We start from the raw sequence: 18,380 nt of genomic DNA on the forward strand, positions 1-18,380 counted from the left end.
GTCGGCAACCTGCGGCCTGGTTTCCGCAAATGTCCATGGGCATCGAGTCTTTCGGTTTAAAACAGTTATTCCTACTCTGAAGTCTACGGAGTAGTGGAACTGCTGCTCGGGGCAATTTCTCAGAGCGTTATTGTCACACAAGTCACAGGGGTACCTCTGGATTTGCTGCTTCGGGTGAAGCTCTTCGCTGGAAGGTGATACAGGTGCCCCGGAGAACTCTTATCATTCCACGTCAATGACTCACAACTTCCACTTATCCACTACGCATCTCAGTAGCTCTACACATAGAGGTAACTGAACGCCTCATCTTGAGCATGCACTCCATATAGCTACTCGCACCACTTCTATCCTGCCGCAGTAAAACCTGTGCATCGGTTCAACTGATCACTAATGCATAGGGCCTCTCGTAGTGTCCGGTATTTCTGAATGAGGTAGAGTAAAAAATTAAGCGTCTTCGAACAGAAATGAAGATGCGTCTATCAAGGAGGTAATTGGCTACATCTCTCGTGCAGTCTCGAACAGTGTGTTACAGGTGTCAGACAACATGTTCTTGAGAATGGTACTGCATACTGAGGAGAACACGTGGGGTATCGTTGCAAAAAGCTCCACACACGGCGTACTGTAGAGGAACGATTAATGAAAGAAATTGGCGTGGTAAGAGGTAGATGATAATCTTCGAGATGAAGCTCCAACAAGAATTATCGATACTGATCAGTCACGAATATTGTTTCTGGTCGGCAGCTGCGAAGAGCCTGGAACACCTAAACTACACAAGCAGCGCAGGAGTCTCAAATACCTGGAGGTGACATAGTGTTATTACGCTTACTCTGGCGGGTGTGTAGTGGGAACGCGGCACGCGGTTTCCTATCTGAATCATTGTAGACATGCACTACTGTTGTACGCCTGTCGCGTCCTGTGAGTTCTCATTGTGGAGGGGCAAGAAGTGTGGAATCTTCTTCACCAGCATGCGTATCAGTTGTACAGGACCATCGCGAAACCACATAGAAACGAGTTTTATGCGCAGGGCGCTGAAAACGCGAGGCGGGGTATGAGACAGATGAATGAAGTAACTTGCTCGCCAATTTATCCGATTTGCGGTCCTTCGGGTAAAGTGTGTGACCACGAATTCCCAAGGTGACTCTCACTCTCTAGTCATCTATCCAGCTTCGTCACAGAGGGGGTGCAGCCGACATTCGCATGCCCTGAGAATTTGTGTAGCCACGCATGCGCGCTTCGCCACCGTCGAAACTGTAGACGCCTGATTTCCGCCGCCTCACACGAAAAGGCGTTTGTACGAACAACTAAAACGTTATCCGTCACTTTAGTCGATCGGTCTTTTTGTATCGTACTCGGAAAGGTTTTGCGTAAACAACGCCTTTCTTGTGGTGCATTTTCGCGAACCGGGGCTACGGAGTCGGGTTGCCTGGACTGGCTACCAAAACAATTTCGGTGTTTCATGACGGCGACAGTAAAATAAGTAACAATGTTGCCTGCTAGCTTGCTAGGTCGGGCGTCTTCTTTTGCGCCCTCGGTGCGTTATGGGTTCCTCTCGGGGGCGAAGAGGCAAATCGCGAACCTGCCGTACCACTCCCAGGTTCCGTCGCCTCCACCAAGAGAGTACAATCCCGACGGATCACCCAAGGTTTACCGCCTTAATCAGATCAGTTACGACCACAATTACGATTGGGAAAGATGGTCGTTTCTTCCCGTCGGCGTTTTCCACACTGCCTACCGCGGAGTCTTTGCAAGAGACTCCAGACCTCTCCAGTAAGGGTTTTGTCACATCCCGTAACGAAGAACACGCGGCCCGAGCGTGTATCAATTCCACCGTACAGATGCGGTACTTTCGAACGCTGGGAGCATATTTTCTCCGGGCGTGCTGCTGTTTAGAGAAGGTTACTCGACTTGTCGCTACTTATCACAAGCTCTCACAGCAAATCCAAAGAAAGGGACTGCGGCGCCAATTTGTGCTTGGGCTGGGAACTCGGTGGGACGGGTTGCAGGGTCTTTTACACTTGAATAAGTTCATTCGTGCCTTTCATGCGTTCTCGAAGAGGCGAAAAGTGCAGCAGGTCGGTATGCGCAGTTCTCCCCGTGGTGTTGTCTATGATGGTTGAGTTCAGGTGTGATTCATGGTATCCGGTTGTTTGATTGGTGTAGAGTCGTTTCTAGTGAAGTGACACGTGCGCTGTGATTTGGGTGGGCATATCGAGCAGCTCATTTAAACCGGATAGTTTAGAAAAGCAAACTTCACGGGGAGAGTGCGGGGGTGATGGTGATCAATGCTTGATTTTGGCTAGCCTCGTGGACTACTCCAGTCCTTGTCTTGTTTGAGGTCTTTCTCCTCGCTGAACACATGACTTGCTTTCTGCACTGTTCCCGCTGGGCCTTTTTTCCTCTCAGGGCCTTCCTTCTTCAGTACCACACCGCTGTAATCGCCGTCCCAATTTTCCTTCTGATCACATTTACAACATTCGCCGTGTGTAGCGTTGGCACATATGGTGAGGCCACAGGGGGAAGTTGTCGCTGTTCCTCGTTCCCCTCAGACATGCGTCCAGAGGTGTGCACGATTCGCGAGGAGAAGGCTGGATGTCTATCGCGTCAGCAGCGTTGGTGTGGCGTCAGATCCGCTCCTTTCTCGCATTGCGACTGTGACTTTCACGAGTACAAATGCAGTTCGTCAAGGAATTCGAATGCAGCTCAGACTCGATCCTATGGACTTTCGAAACTACGCCACTGCGCAGTTGAAAGGGTCCTCGCTAGCCGTGTTATGCGGGCACTTGTTACCGCATCGTAGGGCGTTTACCGAACTCCTGATCATTGTTGCTTTCTGCAGGCATCCGGCCGAAGCGATTCACAATCGAATGGATGGAAGCGAGCAAGGAGCGTGACCGCGCGGAGAACTCGAATCCCTGCACCCGCTACCTGGATCGCAGACGCAAAGTATGTTTCGTGCTCGGAAGCGGGAGTGTTCGCTGTGTCTCTGTTTTTGAAAAGTGGAACCGATTTCTCTCGGAGGTTGCCTCAAATGTCGCGACAACCTTGTAGACTTCTCGGTCAGTAACAAGGGAGTGACGAAGCGATGTGGAGGTGCTGATACGTTCCGAGGATCAGAACTTCGAATGTTGCATCTGACCAGTTATCCCCGAGCGGACTAGAATGCACCTTCCACTGTCTGACAAAACCCTCTCTTCACCGGATGTGTTGTGTTTTGCAGGAGCGCGGTCCTAACTGGATTGTGGAGGACTTCCTCCCCACGCACCCGTTCTTCGTTAACATGGGCCGGTTCCACTCGGACACGGAGTACGGCAAGTGGAAGGCCTCGATGGAACGTGAAGAATAGACGGTGCCTTTTTGACTGCGCAGTATAGAGTTTTCAAGAACACGAGCGGAAAAGAAATTCGATTGTGCCTCAGCAGTCGGCAAACAATGTCACGAACCGAAGGATTCGTCTTTGTCGCAAAGGCGCGATTGACTTTTGTCCGAAAGGTCTCCGCCGGAAGCCGGGGCCCGTAAATGCTACATGTGCGTATTTGTGTACATATGTATGTATGCATATGCTGTATGCATGTGAACAAAGTGGAAGGAGGGCGTCATTGTGGCTGTCTCTTTATGAAAGCTTTCTACTTTGTCATAAGCGGACCACGAGCGACGAAAACGATGGGGAACAACTCCGCCAAAAACACTGTCATTGAAACAAAAAGCACAACAAAAAGAGGCGAAACAATTCTGGTTCTGGTCTATTTCCACGACGGAAGGAATTTCAGTTTTCCAGCGCTGACTGGAAAAGGATCTTGCGTAGAATCTGAAAACTCAGACGCGTCATTGGCAAGTCGCACTTTCTCATTTCCGGTTTTAAGGCCTGGAAAACATTCTTTTGCTCTGCGTTCTTCTAAACAAGGGTATGGCTGAGGCATAAACACCTCCTTCGTGCACTCCGCGACAACAGCCTTGGTGCTGAAGTGGCATGGCCTGCCTGTCTGTACCGAGAAGGTTTGAGGACCTGTGTTCTGCACACCACAAAGGACAAGCGATTGTGCCGTCTGCAAGGGACCACGAGTATGTATTTGGACTCAGATAGATTTTATGTGCATGTCGCAAGCGAAAAATATTCGGAGATAACCGGCTGCGCATGCATCACGTAATAGACTGGAAGGCACCATGTTGCGATTTCCGAGGAATTTCCTCTCATCGTGGATCTACACTAATGACAAACCATGGTCTTCAAAACGGTGTTGTGCACAGTTAAGGGTCATCGGATAACCTCTCCGTATCGAACTGGGCAAGTGCCACATCTGCATGATTTTTCGATCTCTTCAAACACCATGTGTTCAGGTAACTGTTGTACTAGACAAATACCCACGAGTGGAACAGGTTCTGTTTTGACGGCGAGTCCGCAGAATTGTGGCTTGTCCGATAAGGCCTTTCCACAGCACCGGCTACTGTGTGATTGGAAGAAGCGAAGGAAAAGTAACTTACGAGAGGTAGCCAACCTGTAGTAGTGGACTGATGGAAATCCTCGTGTATGTTAGCCGGAGGACGAGCTGAGTCGACAGCGTAACCTGTCGTCGAAATGATAATCCTCGGTTCAGTTGCATGAGAGATGGGCACTGCAGGAGGTTCGACCGCAGGAATTAAGAGAGACCTTGAAATAGGTGACCGAAGTAGAGATAGTCTCCTATGGTCGCCACTTCGGCACGACGTGCGTCTGGTAGTGGGAATAACGTTGAGACATGGGGTACGCTTCTTCACCGGCTTCACATGACATTCTCGTTTCTTCACTGTATTTTTGCACGGATAGGGTTTCTGGTAAGGCCCCTGAAAGACATAAAAAGAGATCAGAGAGAACAACATAAAAGGTCGTATAATCAGCTGCCGCGTTTCTGGCAGCTCGTCCTTCGGTGTGCCACGCAAAGACCAACAATAGCGAGGTTGGCTGGCAACAAAAAATTCAAAAAGCGGCCTTCTTCAACTAGTTCCCACCATCTCGGGCCATAGGATAGTTCTGAAGCATTTGTTCCCAACACATTTCTTCCAACTAATGTAGTTTTCGAGCCCTGTCATCGATGTGCATGTGAAGTTAGAAAGAGACAGAAACAGAACACCTCGGGGCGCGCGGAAGGCTTCCCAGGACATCTGACTACGATGGAGACGGGCTGTGTGCTGCGAAGGCAATATGCGAGGATCTTTCACAAAGAACGAAGGGAGAACACCCACACTCAGGAGACTGATGGAAAAGCAAATCGACGAATGAGATCCCCAAAGGGTTTGGCAACTTTCAGAACAGGGAACAAGAATATCCAGGAGACTTGTACCGATGTTCGTAGCGTGCTTCAAAAAGATGCTCTCCACTTACTCTTTCACACTGCCGGCTGAACTTCACAGGCTGCCTGTAACACTGAGGCACGGTATGAGCCGGGCAATCAGCACCATAGCAAAGCCCAGGAGGTGGTTTGGGCCAATCAGACATTCGGGGTTTTTGAGGAAAAGGACCTCCTGCTATTGAGAAGGGAGTTTTCCTGAGAGTGCAGAGGAGATGTAGCCATGAAGAACCTACACATTCTACCGGGCTCTCTCGTTTACGAAAGACACGTGCAGTAGAATAGTTGGCATACGGAAGTGGCCACCCTTCACAGTTACGCGTATACACGCGTAAATGGAATCGTTCGTACGGATATAAATATATCCCTGAAGAGGAGGAACAATGCCGACCTACCGGGTTTTTATATGCACACGTGTGTTTCGGTACATCTGCGTAGAAGCGTAGTACATACCGATATGCACCTGTCAGCGCACTCTGCAAAGAACGCCACCACTTGTGCCACACTAACATAATCCCTGAGCCCTACTTTTGTATGAACAACCTTCGCCTTCCAGCATTCGGTCTTCCGGCAGATGGATCGCCTTTTGTTGGAGGTGCAGTAGCCTCCTCAACCAGGTGCGTCGGATCATTCGACTGTGCCAAACTGATCGCTGGTGCTTTCGGCACCTCCGCTCCTGGGTATACGTGGATATAGTCACACACCCGCATGAGGACAAACTCAGGGCAGTTGTACTTCTCTTTAGGTACAGTCTTGAAGCAAATATCATCCACCTCCTCCTCGTAGTCCGTACACACCTCCTGCTCCACTGTAGTGAGACATTCTTCCTCTCTTTGAACCAGAATTTCCTATACAGCGGAAACACAGTACGCGGAAGTCATGTGAAGCCTTCGTGCAGAAACTGCGTCTGGTGGACCCCAGTCGATCCATTTTAACGTGCACTTCTGCAGTGCCCGTCAGAGGCGACATACTGTCCTACGTTCGCTACTCGAAGATTGATAGTCACGAATGCTGTTACATTGAGGGACGAGGGGCTGTGCATACTTTTGTCCCCCAGGAAAGATTAAACAGGGAATTCATGTCAAAGGAAGCTTGAACGATGGCGGTAACGCGGCGGTGGCAGTCCCGAGCGTGTCACCTCGTCATTCAATGGCACCTCTTGTGTTTTGTAGCTTCGAAAGCCAAAGACACACTTTACATTGTTGAGATTTTTTCTACGTTTATTCGGAAGAACTGACGCTGTTTTAAGCTCTCATCAAGAGGAGAGAAAGCGTACCTCTGCGCAGCCATACGGCGCAATCGTATCATCCGTACTCTTTCTTTTCCATACGGCCGGTGCCACCTTCGTCTTCGGTGCGGTCTGTGATTTTGTTGTTCCAGGCACACTACTGCCAAGTACCCCGATACCACTCAATTTGCGCTGCGTAGCACAAGATAGCAGACAGAGAGGACGCGCGTTGTTTGAGCACAGAAATACCGCAATGGTTCATCTGATTTCACGGCAGGTCATACAAAATCCCGCCTCTGTGTTCGTTTCCTTCATCCTTATAATGTGTGAAGCAAAGAGGATCCAACACTTACAGGTCTCGAGTGCAGAACGACTCCGCCTTTTCCCGGAGATTTGGTGGTCAGTGGCAGCGAACTACCCGACGGCCACGAGTGCTGTTTAGACACGCAGAAAGACAGTGTCAAGCACCTTTACTGATGAACATTTTCGGGGGTCTTCAGCCTCCGCTGTGACTGCTGCCGGCCGGTCGAGCGATACTTGTTGTTCGGAATGCCCCGTGCGTTATTCCATCCACTAGCCACACGGTCTCTCTTTCTACGGTCCGCCCGTCCTAAACCCTAACCAAAAGAATCACTTTACCAACGAATCAGACTTTGCCCGAACCGAATCACCACATACCCGTCCCCTACGACAGTAGTTATTGCGTGTTAAGGAATTCATAGTAAAAATGTAGGTATGTCATTCTTTACGTCATTACACATTTTACCGTTCATAGGCATGCACGAATAAATGTCTGCAATAGACACTTAAATGCGTGGGTACCAGAAAAGCTTTCTATCGAATCAGGTCCACATGAGCCCATTGCCTGGATAAAAATGTAAAACCCAACATCAGCGCGACACCTTGCATGATACAGGTGCTCCCCAAGTTTTTCAGCATTTCTATTAGTCGAATTAAGCTGTGGTAATTGGGCAAAACGGCCCTGTAGCGACTCTTTCAATGTACACTTGGCCTAACAACGCACCAAAGTCGCATTTTCATGCGTACCCCATTGGAGACTGCGACAGAATCTGGACACTCTTCAACAACGATCTCCTTCGCACACGGAAAGGTGATCGTCTCTCGCTCCATCTGAAGAGGAAACACCGACGGACTCTCGAAATTTTTCGTTCAACCAACGACAACCAATGATTCGCATCATGGAAATGACAAAGCGACAGTAATCGGGAAGAACTCCGGTATGTCGTTCTCAACGGGTACACGTTTCAATCATTTCCTATGCTTTCCCTCGATGTTTCACTTTTTCCTGGTTTGGTCTTCCACATGTATTCCAACTGGGAGCTCCAGAGAGACTATGACGGTTTTTATCAACGATCGAGATACTCTCGAAGTGCTGAACCGTGATGTTCACCAATGTGGAATGAGCTTGCAGTCGTACGAGGGTCTTCCGGCTCCTTGCGTACCCGGAAACAACTGGCCAGATTCTCACTCGTCTCCACGTGACAGGGCCAGTCCGTCGATGTTGGCATCGGCGGTTCATTCGTGTTCCTGAAGCCTTGCCCGAAAAAGCTTCTTCCAGCACAAGACATAATGAGCAGTCCGAAGGTGGAAACAAGCATGACCTTCTCATGGCTCGTGATGCCAGTGTTGCACCCGAACATTGCCCCGTGCAATGATCCTCCACGCACAGGTTGTTCTTCTGACAATGGCGCCTTCTTCAAGAACGCGGGATTGACCCAACACTTATTTTGACTATACCAACCAAACGTGACAAATGCGAAAAAAAACTCAATTCCTCTTCACTTCTCGAGCGGGCTTAGAGGTTGTCTATCTGGAACACAAAGTGATTCGGTGTCCTCGTAAACTGGGAGGGTGTGGCTAGTCGAATCGCTTGAAGCGAGCTCCCATGGTACACAGACACTCGATTTCGATCCTTTGTGAAGACTAGCCCACGAATAACCACTAAAGTGCGGCGACGTCCCCCGCCTCCAGACTTTATGCAGGCCACGAACCTCTAACGTACCCTGCTGATCACCCCTTCAAAACGCAATGTCGGCTACCTTATCTCTCAGCTTTGCAGTCCTGCCTTGTTTACCCAAATGACACTTCGCAACTTAAGAAGCGACAGTTTTGTTGAGATGTAGTGACTTTGAGTCTGTGATTCGGCTTCATTTTCTTTTGATACGCTACACAGCACATCTGCATCAAACGTGTAGTGCGGATCCTGTGTACCGCATACTGAGACCAGTAGCTGCTGCCATTTTTTTTAAGGTGAGGGAAGCGCTGCCTGACACTTCCCTATTTCTTCTTTATCGGCTGATCTGTCTCCTCTGATCAAACAACGCCGTGTCCCGTGGCACTTGCACCATTAGAACATAGGAACTGAAGTGTAACTGAAAACATACGTGCTTCCCTTCCTCTGGGCACGGACTCAAATTCCTTTAGCATACGTGTACCCAACTGTGAAACCGACGTGGGACCGAGCGGCTCCATGGTGAAACCAATGACGCTTTTCTCGTTAGATTTCGCCTCTGTCTCTACTACAACGTCCCTGTCCACACTGCTGCACTGCCCTAGAAATTCAAGATTGACCTCGACTCTGTGCAACTGTTCTCTGCACCCGCATCACACTAGAATTAACCAGTGAACTCCGGGAGGTGTGCCGAATTAAGCAGACATGTGCCCGAGGAGACGACGAACAGAGACTGACTGTCCACCGGCCTGTGCACCGTCGCAGCGGAAGGCGTCATTGGCCAATCTGTGTCTCCGTGTTGTCGAGCGTTCAGCAGGAATGAATGTGTGAAGCTGGAGAGTTAATGCGTTTTCGCTTCTATAGGAGTCGAAATTGAGGACGCACTTCCGGTGCGTTATATGCGTTTCGACTTGGGGACGGAGTTCAGTGTTAACGCACCTTCGCCGTCGTATACTGTTTCGCGCACTTTTATGGATGGTGGAAAACCAATGTTCCCCCCCCCTGGGAGAAAAAGTGGTCGGGACTGGACGCGCAACCGTCATCGAGGTGGGCGACCGAAGGGGGGACGCCGCTTTTTCTGCGTGGCTCCGTTCTCCACAGTGTGCCCCACGCCCCGCCCTCTGTGGGCTGGTGTAGCGAGGGAGTTGTACGGTGAGAAGATAGTCGATAGTTTGAGTGAGGTCGAGGAAGAGAAGGCGGCTTTCAGTGGTTGTGAAGTTGGGATTTCGGTCAGGAATCGTGAGGTTTGAGGATTGGCGACGTTCGCTAAAGGAAACTTTTCATACCTGTGGACAGGATGCCAGCGGTACGTTAACCCCTTTCCGGTTTTTGGAGCAGGTGTCTGTACAATCCCGATCCCCTTGCCTCTTGCCCATATCTCAGAGATGGAGTGATTTCAATTTTCTTTGCCGGGGTGCATGCGGCACTAGACATCAATGACGAGGCGACATGAATTTTTGTCGAGTTTCTGTCGGTTTTCACTAGCAACACACGCTGCCGCTTCGTGGTGCTTTTTTCTGTCCGGTGCTCGCAGTGCCCGCGCTTCCCTGAGAGTTGCGGTACCCTGCCTGCCGCGCACGTCGTCCATGGCGGCCGTCTTTTGCATATTGAACAGGCCACCGCACACTTTCTGCGATGGTTTAGATGTTTCAACACGGACTCGAGTGGTCGGCGCCTCGCCTTTCTCACGGGGAGGGATGAGGGCGTTCGGGGGGGAACAGCGCGGCGCGTGGACCGGTCTTGTTTTGCCGTGCACCGATGCGTTTCTAGTCCGCAGACGACGGGTGGACGAGATTTCTTGTGCTTGCTCTTTTGTTTGTGGTGCATCAGGACGAACAGCAACAGCAACTCCCGCGGGAGGGGACCGCCAGCACGGTGAGTTAACGCCACTGCGCAGCGCGCTCAGCTCGGGTGTGGACTGGACTTGCCAGTGAACACATTCAGCTGCCAACAGGGGTCAGTGCGCCGCTTTTGCCTGGACTCTGCGTGTTTGTTCAGGAACCCACCTGCAGGGTGTACGTGGGTAACCTCTCGTGGAAAGTTAGGTGGCAGCACTTGAAGGATCATATGAAGCAGGCTGGCGAAGTTTTGCGAGCGGATGTGTTCGAGGACTTTCAAGGCCGCAGCAAGGGGTGTGGTATTGTCGAGTACACAAACGTTGAGGATGCCCAGAAGGCCATCAAGGAACTCACGGATACGGAGCTATTTGGTAAGCACGAGCTGGGGATTGCCTTTTCTGCTGAGGCGCGGCGGGCGGTTTGGTCAGGCAGCGGGACGCAGCTGGTGCCATTCTAGAGGCCTTACTCTTTAAGAGGTGTTCATCAGGCGACACTGACTTTGGTGCAAATCCGCGTTTTGCCGAGTGATGGAATTTCTGGTACCCTGGGACAGCGCTGCCGCGATGGACTTGTGTGACCGTGTAAGCAGCGTGGTTCGCGTTTCTTGTGTTTTCAGATCGGTTGATTTTCGTCCGCGAAGATCGTGAAGACGGACAGAAGTTCAGCGGCGGCCGCGGAGGCGGGTATGGAAGCAGGGGAGGTTACGGGGCTAGAGGGGGTGGCCCGATGTGGGCAGGCGGCTACTATGGCGGAGGGATGTATAGAGGCAGAGGCGGCGGGGGCTACTACGGGGGCTATGGCGGACGATTCAACGGTCCGCCTCCCTACAACATGTACGGCGACATGGGCTACTACGGAGGTCCCAGGGCATTTCGCGGGTATGACGCCACGACAAGCAGGGGACGACGCGCGAAGTCATCTGGGGAAATGAGCCGGGACGTACACTCAGCGGTTTCCAACTACTTCAGCCGCTGAATTTGCAACCGTTTCGTCACAGAGGGATGGGGATACATGTAGTTATGCAGCTCGTTTGGGGAGATGTCGCTTCTAGCGGTATTTCGTGCTGGCGGTGGAGACGCAGAGAGTGCTGGGGGCGCGTGGCGGAGGCGGCGGTGCGGTCAGCGGAGGACGAAAGAGTTTGGAAGAAGACATGCTGGAACACGCGATATCTGCATGCAGTTCGAGCCAGGGAATGGACATGCTAGACGTGTCTGCCACAGTTAAAAACGATGCCGCAGTTGAGCGTCACACTGAAGCTTGGTCGTCTTCGGGAGACGTCGAAAATCGAAGAAGACTAGCTTCTCCCGTGGGATGCCGTGACCGCGCGTGACGCCGACAGCAATGCGTGGGCGAAGATTCTGTGTCGGCCGCCAGTCCTCATGCGAACAGCGGTGTCCTCACGCCAGCAGCAGTGCAGCGCCCGAGTCGTTCTACGAGTTATATTACGGAAGGTGCAGGACAATTTGCGTGGCCGACGGGCGTGTGGTGTCTAGGCTAGCGTGTGAGCGCCACTGTTGTTCTGATGGGTGTTGCGCAAAATGCGGTCACGTATATGGCGAGGAGCTCGCTCTGTGTGTGTGCCCCTCTCTGTTCAGGCGTGGCGGCATGCGCGGCGGCATGCGAGGGGGCTTCGGCGCCTACGGTGGGGGCTTCCGAGGTGGGCGTGGCGGATACGCCGGTGGCGCAGGCGGCCACGGCGACGGAAGCGGCCGACAAGTCTTCATCTCGAATTTGCCCTGGAGGACTTCGTGGCAAGATTTGAAGGACTTGTTCCGCGAGTGCGGTGATGTCGTCAGGTGAGAGGAGATCAGCCGTTTGTCTCCTTCGTGCAGGGCTATTGGAGTGCGTGGCTGCTGGATGTGACCCGTCGATCATACTTATAGGGTGACTCTTCTTACAGTGGAACATATTTGATCAACTTAGCACCACAGAATGTTAAGCTGTAATACGTTGTTCAAACTTCACACTGGAGACGACTGAATGTTAACCATATAGACCATCGGAGCAAAGATAGTCTAACGTGTAAAGCCGTTCATGGGAAATCGGAAGAGATGTAACTGTATTCATGAAATGTTTCTAGTTCACGCAACCAACACAATCTGGGTCCTAGAACCGGCGTCACTACAGTAGGGGTTCTTTCTCTTGCAAAACAAGACCGCGGCGTTTCCAGCGGCACGATTATGGCAGATGTGTAGCTGATTCTGGTGATGTGTGGTGTGTTCACAGGGCCGATGTCATGACGATGCCCGATGGCCGTTCGAAGGGAGTGGGCACTGTGCTTTTCTCCACCCCTGAGGGAGCACAACGCGCGGTGGAAATGTTTAATGAATACATGTTGGACGGCCGTCCGATTTCAGTGCGAATTGACCGAGTGGCGTAGATTTTAGCTTTCTGTCATCCTGTCTCCCCTTCTTACCCTCAGTTATTGTCCAGTGAACAGAAGAATCAGGTGTCTGCTAGCTTCTTCTTCCGTCCGCCCTCTCCACGTCGAAGCGGGAAAGTCTTGTCCTGATTCGACTGTTCACGCTTGCTAGGATGACGCAGACGTTTCATATATACCGTGACGATTTTGTACGTATTCACATCCGGAAAGACATTTACTACTGATATTGTTCATAGTTGATTCACAAAATCGCGAAACATATCCGTTGACATGTGTGGTGAAGAAAAGCCATTCACATTCCCTTGTCGGAAGATGCGGTGAAAAAATCTTTCCTCGTTCCCCGGTGGACGCTCTTTCGTTGCCCCTTCAGACATCGTGTATCCTCGGTGTGAATGCCGTTCGAGTATTGTTTGGCACATGTATTCCAGGGGAGCATCGAGCGTCCGTGTCTTAGGGGCCAGAAGAGGGGCGTTAGTGTGACTATCGTGGAAAGGGCATGGCTATGTGGGAGGTCCTGCAACGATATCACAAGGTATTTGTCAGTGGGGGGATTTGTTACTGTGCTCCTTCCTGCTGTTCAAATGGGCGCCTGGCGTGCGCGCTCCTCTACGTTCTGACCTCTTGTTGTCAGATACATATAGCCGGAAATGACAAACTCGAGGACTTTTTTTCTCATCTTCAGTACCAAAAATTAATCGTCCTGATACACATTAACAAACGCGTTCAAAATATCTTCCGTGAATGATAGGTATCGACTGATGTCGGCTCCGGCTGTCCGGCGTACAGAGATCAGAAGCACGGTGGGCCGCAGAAGTTTCAGCGAAGACGTGCGGTCCCACCTCACACATTTGCGTAGAAGTGACTACCGGGAAGAGCGCAATGTAGAACAGTGTGGGCAGACGCCAGACATTTGTGAGGACTGCTAATCAGACTTCTAGTCAAACGAACGACACCGATTCAGCTCTGACTCAGGTAGCAGAGACCCGTTTTACCTCCCATGGAAGAAAAGAACGTAGCTGGACCGTGTAATTGTCAAATTAAAACTAGATATTGTCTCTGGACGAAATGATCCCCGATTCGTAACCGTGTTATATTCGAATCGAACAGACACATTATAGTGCCTCGGATACTGAAAGTGACTCCAGTCAGTTATAAGCTTATTTTAAGGCAAAACACTTGCTACGTATCGTGACGATCCTGACGAGGTCAAGTTGTAAGAATCCCCGTTGGGACGACTGGTATGCTGTGCGGTGCTAACCTTAATTCCACGCTGAACTTACCCTCTCCCTCTGTGGTGGAAGAGCGGAATCTCGATGCCACAGACGAAATTTGTGGTCGGATTGCTTAACTATGTGTCAGCGCCGCATTTTCACGAGCCACAATGACACCGCCTATCTTTCCTACACAGCGGAGTTCTTGAAGAAAGCTGGGCTATGACCCGTCTTGCTTGCAAACACATCTAATCCATTAAAGCGTCTTCGTCGCCTGTCGGGAGTGGTGGTATTTGGTCTTGTGTGTAATCCGGAAATACGGTAACTGGTGTCTATGGATCTACATGATGTAACTCCCTACGAAATCCGTCGCGGTCTTACTATAGTACTGTCTGCGACCTGTTGGGAGTAACAGTGGTGGGTTTCACCGGCTCGATAGTAGTCTGCATCTGCTACGACACTTTTTGGCTGAATAAACAAAGTAGGTCGACGTTTGACACATGAAGCAAACTACGGAAGGCTGATAGGCGACAAAGAGCGCCATGAGCACTGGCGTACGTCTGTCTGAATCAATCAATTCGAAAAGTCCGTTCTCCAATGCTTTTTTCTCGTGCAGTTTTTATCCGAAAAGAACACAGCACAATTTTGAGACATCCCTCATTCGTCACGAGATTCTCCTGACAAAATTGGAACAGCAAAAGCGCCTTCACGGTTCAACACAGGCAGGCCGTCGATCCGTTTGACAAGCGCCTCTACGAACAGCACAGATGTGTGACGCGTCTCTCCCCGGTTCCGCCATTGCCAGAAACACCGGCTGAACTTAGCCACGAATCCAGCAGCTTGAAACGAGCGACAGCTGCCTGGAGACTTGAGAGCTCACGTCTAAACCGACTCAACACCACTCCTGGGCATGATGAAACGTCACATCGACAAATCTCCTGCCTAGGATGCTGGTGTATTGACCGGAAAAATATCTACATGCTCTACATGCATTCGCCATCAGGGACAAGAATCCGACCAACACACAAAATGGTGTAAGAGGAACACAGCGCCTACCAGAAATGAGCGACTGATGAACCTTCGCTGTCTTGAGAGCCCTTTGGCCACCCAGACCGCAAGGCCTTTTGCGTCGCAACTCCAGAAGTCTTTCCAACTGATGATCAGCACCCCATGCAGTGACGTGCACCCCAGCATCTCACAAATCAAAACGGCGGGTAGAAAAAACTGGCAGCATTAACAGTCTGGATTCCAGGAGCAAAAATACGCCCTCCACTCTCCAACCGGCTCCCACCAGACGCAGGGCCAGCCTACCGTGCAAATATTGAATCCTCGTAGACGTGCCCAACTCCATCACACATTCTGTAGAACAATGCTGGGAGACAGTTCCGTTACTCGTTGGTACGGAACTTGTATACTGGGCAGATTCTACACCAACCAATGAAAAGACATCGGACCTCGAGACAAGGCAAGAACTCAACACTGACGAATTCCTTGCCTCTCCTCTTGTGTTCGACGTGCTCGGAAAGCACTGTTCGCTTTCCAAAGGCGAGAAAGGTAACTTAGGATTATGAACCCTTGACGCCACAACCAGAAAAACACACCACTTCCAATTCCTACGATTACGCGGGCAGCACTACATAATGGAAAAACGGCGGGAACACACTGTGCCTCCCCCCTGTAGAAAACTTCACCGTACCACATCGCAGGAGAAAGAATACAACGCAAAAACCCCGTTCGCTTCTTCTTCGCTGTTTTGCCCACCCAGGTGGCTTCAAGAGAACACAAAACTTCCGAGGGCGCACTCTATAAGCTGCGATTCGGAAAATACTACCACCATAACGACACCCTCCGTCTGCATCCCTATCCAGTGGGTGACAGAGACTTCGAAACTTCCCGTCCTCGCCTAAAGAAGACTCCCAGATCTTCTCGCACTGCCAACGCATGCACTACGTGTGTGTGTTTCTGTGGACGCAGCTTTGGTGAAACACAGGCACCGCGCCACGTCTGGCACATCCTGCCAGTCGTTTTCTTCCTAAAGACTTTGGGAATTGAGGTGTTCGCGGTCACGTTTCGACCCTTGTCATTTCACAAAAAACTCGCACTCAGCGTGCTATTATCTATTTCACATCGCGCGAAAACGTCCCCGAAGGCCTCGCACACACGTGCACCTCACTGCTTCGGGTCCACCTCCACCTAACGCAGTGAAGAGAATTCTGCCCGGCTTTGCGGTGAATGTCTGGGGTTTGTGTGCTTGGTAAGAATAACAGGCCAACACTCAGAGTCATAGTAATTCGGGATAAAAGCGCCACCCATGTTTCGGTGGCCTTGCTCATTCGCCGCGCCACTCTATTGCTGGTGCACCGGGAATATCAGCCTCGACACAAGCTCTCCGTTCCGTCGTCTTTCCTCCGAAAACTCCTCTCAGCACTACAACCTAATAACTTCCACAAGAACGCGTCGATGTTGCCGCTCCCAACACTATTTCAAAGAACTCAAGCTTCCACTCTTCCTGGCTGGCGAGCAGGAGGGGGGGGCGAACTGAACAAATTTGTTCTGTATCTCTCCGCGTTGTCCAAAGACGCCTCCCTGGCACATGCACCGCATCTGCTTTTCTGTCACACCGTTGTCGGCCCTTGCTGACGAGGCAAACCTTGCCGGCACCGTGACATCCACTCCGACAGCCTCCACATTTTTCGGTGGTCTCTTCTGCAGCTCCGTCACCTCTGGAGTAGCCAGCAGACGCATCGCCACACTCCCCTGTTCACCCCACCCACATCACTGCCTCCTGCACCTAAAACCAATATAATCACCCATTAAAACTCATTCTAATGCAGCCTCTATTTTCCACGCTCGACGGACGCTGTGCTCTCCCAGCCGGGTCTATCCAAAAAGACCGACGCATGCTCTCCGGTCCCGGTATTCGCAAGGAAGCTGGAGGAGAATCGGCCTGTCGGCTTCGCCTTCCCGTCCACCCGCGAACACGAGCACCGATGAGGCGTGGTAATAATGTGCATCGAGAAAACACGCCTGCTTTCCCGGAGAGGTTGCGCAAGACATTCCGGCAAACCGTGGCAGGAGTATTGAGGCGCAGGTACCCGTCCAAAAATGTCTGCTACTCTCTCGAGCGATCCCGAAGTCTTAGAGTGTCTCGTCCCCCCAAATACTGGTTGAGACACGGTGGAAGGCTCCACGGGGTCATTCGCCACTTGCGACTGACACTCTTGATGGTCTGGCAAAACAAGGGGTACGCGTACCAGAATCGGATGCGTCCCTGCGTTAAAAGAGCAGCACTCAGAGGAGTACGTGACATCCAACAGCCCCTCTAGACACCGGAGGTTGTCCAGCGGCGACGACGCTGTCCCCCCCACCTCACAGTTGGGCAGAAACAGGTGGTCCCTGCCGATGCCCGCACCTGCAGCCATTGTGTTTCCCTCTACTTTACTCTGTAAACAGGGAGACCACCGGGAAAACAAGGACTACGTCGACACCGAAAGATCCCGGTGGGCTCGGGCCAAGACGGGATACATGCACACGACTCGGATACCGAGAAAAGAAGCGGGGAAGAAAACAGAAGAAAGGACAGAACCGTCAGATGAGAACGCAGTGCACTGTCTTCCACACAAAAGGCGCAAGCCGTCTGTCCACCGAAAAGCTGACTCTGTACAATGCCTGGAAGACGCCAAGCTACTGGGAAGACACCGTCACCAGTGAACAACCAGGGAACATCCAGCCTCGACAGAATCTGACAGACGAAAGGCGACTGCGAGTCAACACGAGTTGAGATACCCAGAGACCAAACCGGACTGTACACACGACTGCCACCGTTTCTGCGCAGTACTCGATTGCTGTATCAACCACACTACTGCCACAGATTCGTCTCCAAAAGCAGCTGTACGAACGATTCCAACCGTTTCTTCCATCTGGCAGACATAACGGCGTCTCTTGCCCGAACTCCAGGTAACTCGTGGTCCGCCTTTGCACGGTTAGGGCAGGCACAAAATGCATTCGAAAAACAAGCGTGTCACCACCGGCGGATGCTAGAGCTGGAGACCAAAGAAAGCAGGAGAGCATCTGACGTCCGTCCCTTTACGACGTGTGCCGTCCTATCACATAGGAAACGAAGTTGTCGTCCGCGGCCGTCCTACTGGGTAACACGCGTCCGTCTTGGGAGCAAGCAGCCACTGTGTACATTCGGACACGCACCACATACCATTTGGACATCTGTCCCACTGTCCCAATCTCGCGATCCAGGCAGCTCCTTTTGTGCCCTAGGCAAGACGGCCGACAGATGAACATACGGGGAACTGCGAGGATGAGCCGGCAACGAACGGGACGGAAACGGATGGCTGGCACCTTTTCACGCTAAGAAGGAAATCATGACAACCAATTGACACGCAGAATAGAAAATCAGTTGGTAACGCACCGGG

The 18,380-nt window shown here is 51.4% G+C and overlaps 3 protein-coding genes across 3 annotated transcripts; 2 read left to right on the top strand and 1 right to left on the bottom strand.

The window, feature by feature from the left end:
• Window positions 1-1,283: 1,283 nt before the first annotated feature.
• TGME49_262640 (Cg8 family protein) lies at window positions 1,284-4,032 on the top strand. Its single transcript, XM_002365323.2, has 4 exons — window positions 1,284-1,767; window positions 2,404-2,501; window positions 2,837-2,943; window positions 3,218-4,032. Exons 1-4 carry the CDS (start codon window positions 1,484-1,486, stop codon window positions 3,341-3,343), a joined length of 615 nt encoding a protein of 204 aa, XP_002365364.1. The 5' UTR covers window positions 1,284-1,483; the 3' UTR covers window positions 3,344-4,032.
• Window positions 3,741-8,382, bottom strand: TGME49_262630 (hypothetical protein; the record flags this gene model as incomplete). Its single annotated transcript, XM_018781292.1, has 9 exons — window positions 8,262-8,382; window positions 8,013-8,118; window positions 7,597-7,680; window positions 6,903-6,983; window positions 6,598-6,741; window positions 5,850-6,169; window positions 5,357-5,519; window positions 4,480-4,818; window positions 3,741-4,010 (listed from the first exon to the last, which is right to left on the bottom strand). The coding sequence occupies exons 2-9, from the start codon at window positions 8,076-8,078 to the stop codon at window positions 3,741-3,743; spliced, it is 1,467 nt and encodes a 488-aa protein (XP_018637127.1). The 5' UTR covers window positions 8,079-8,118; window positions 8,262-8,382.
• Window positions 8,383-9,318: 936 nt separating this feature from the next.
• On the top strand, window positions 9,319-13,482 carry TGME49_262620 (RNA recognition motif-containing protein). The gene is made up of 6 exons (XM_002365321.1): window positions 9,319-9,827; window positions 10,352-10,396; window positions 10,520-10,730; window positions 10,976-11,237; window positions 11,955-12,155; window positions 12,586-13,482. The coding sequence occupies exons 1-6, from the start codon at window positions 9,819-9,821 to the stop codon at window positions 12,737-12,739; spliced, it is 882 nt and encodes a 293-aa protein (XP_002365362.1). The 5' UTR covers window positions 9,319-9,818; the 3' UTR covers window positions 12,740-13,482.
• The last annotated feature ends 4,898 nt before the right edge of the window (window positions 13,483-18,380 follow it).

This window comes from Toxoplasma gondii, chromosome VIIb, assembly GCF_000006565.2.
Source record: "Toxoplasma gondii ME49 chromosome VIIb, whole genome shotgun sequence".
NCBI classification, from domain to species: Eukaryota; Apicomplexa; class Conoidasida; order Eucoccidiorida; family Sarcocystidae; genus Toxoplasma; species Toxoplasma gondii.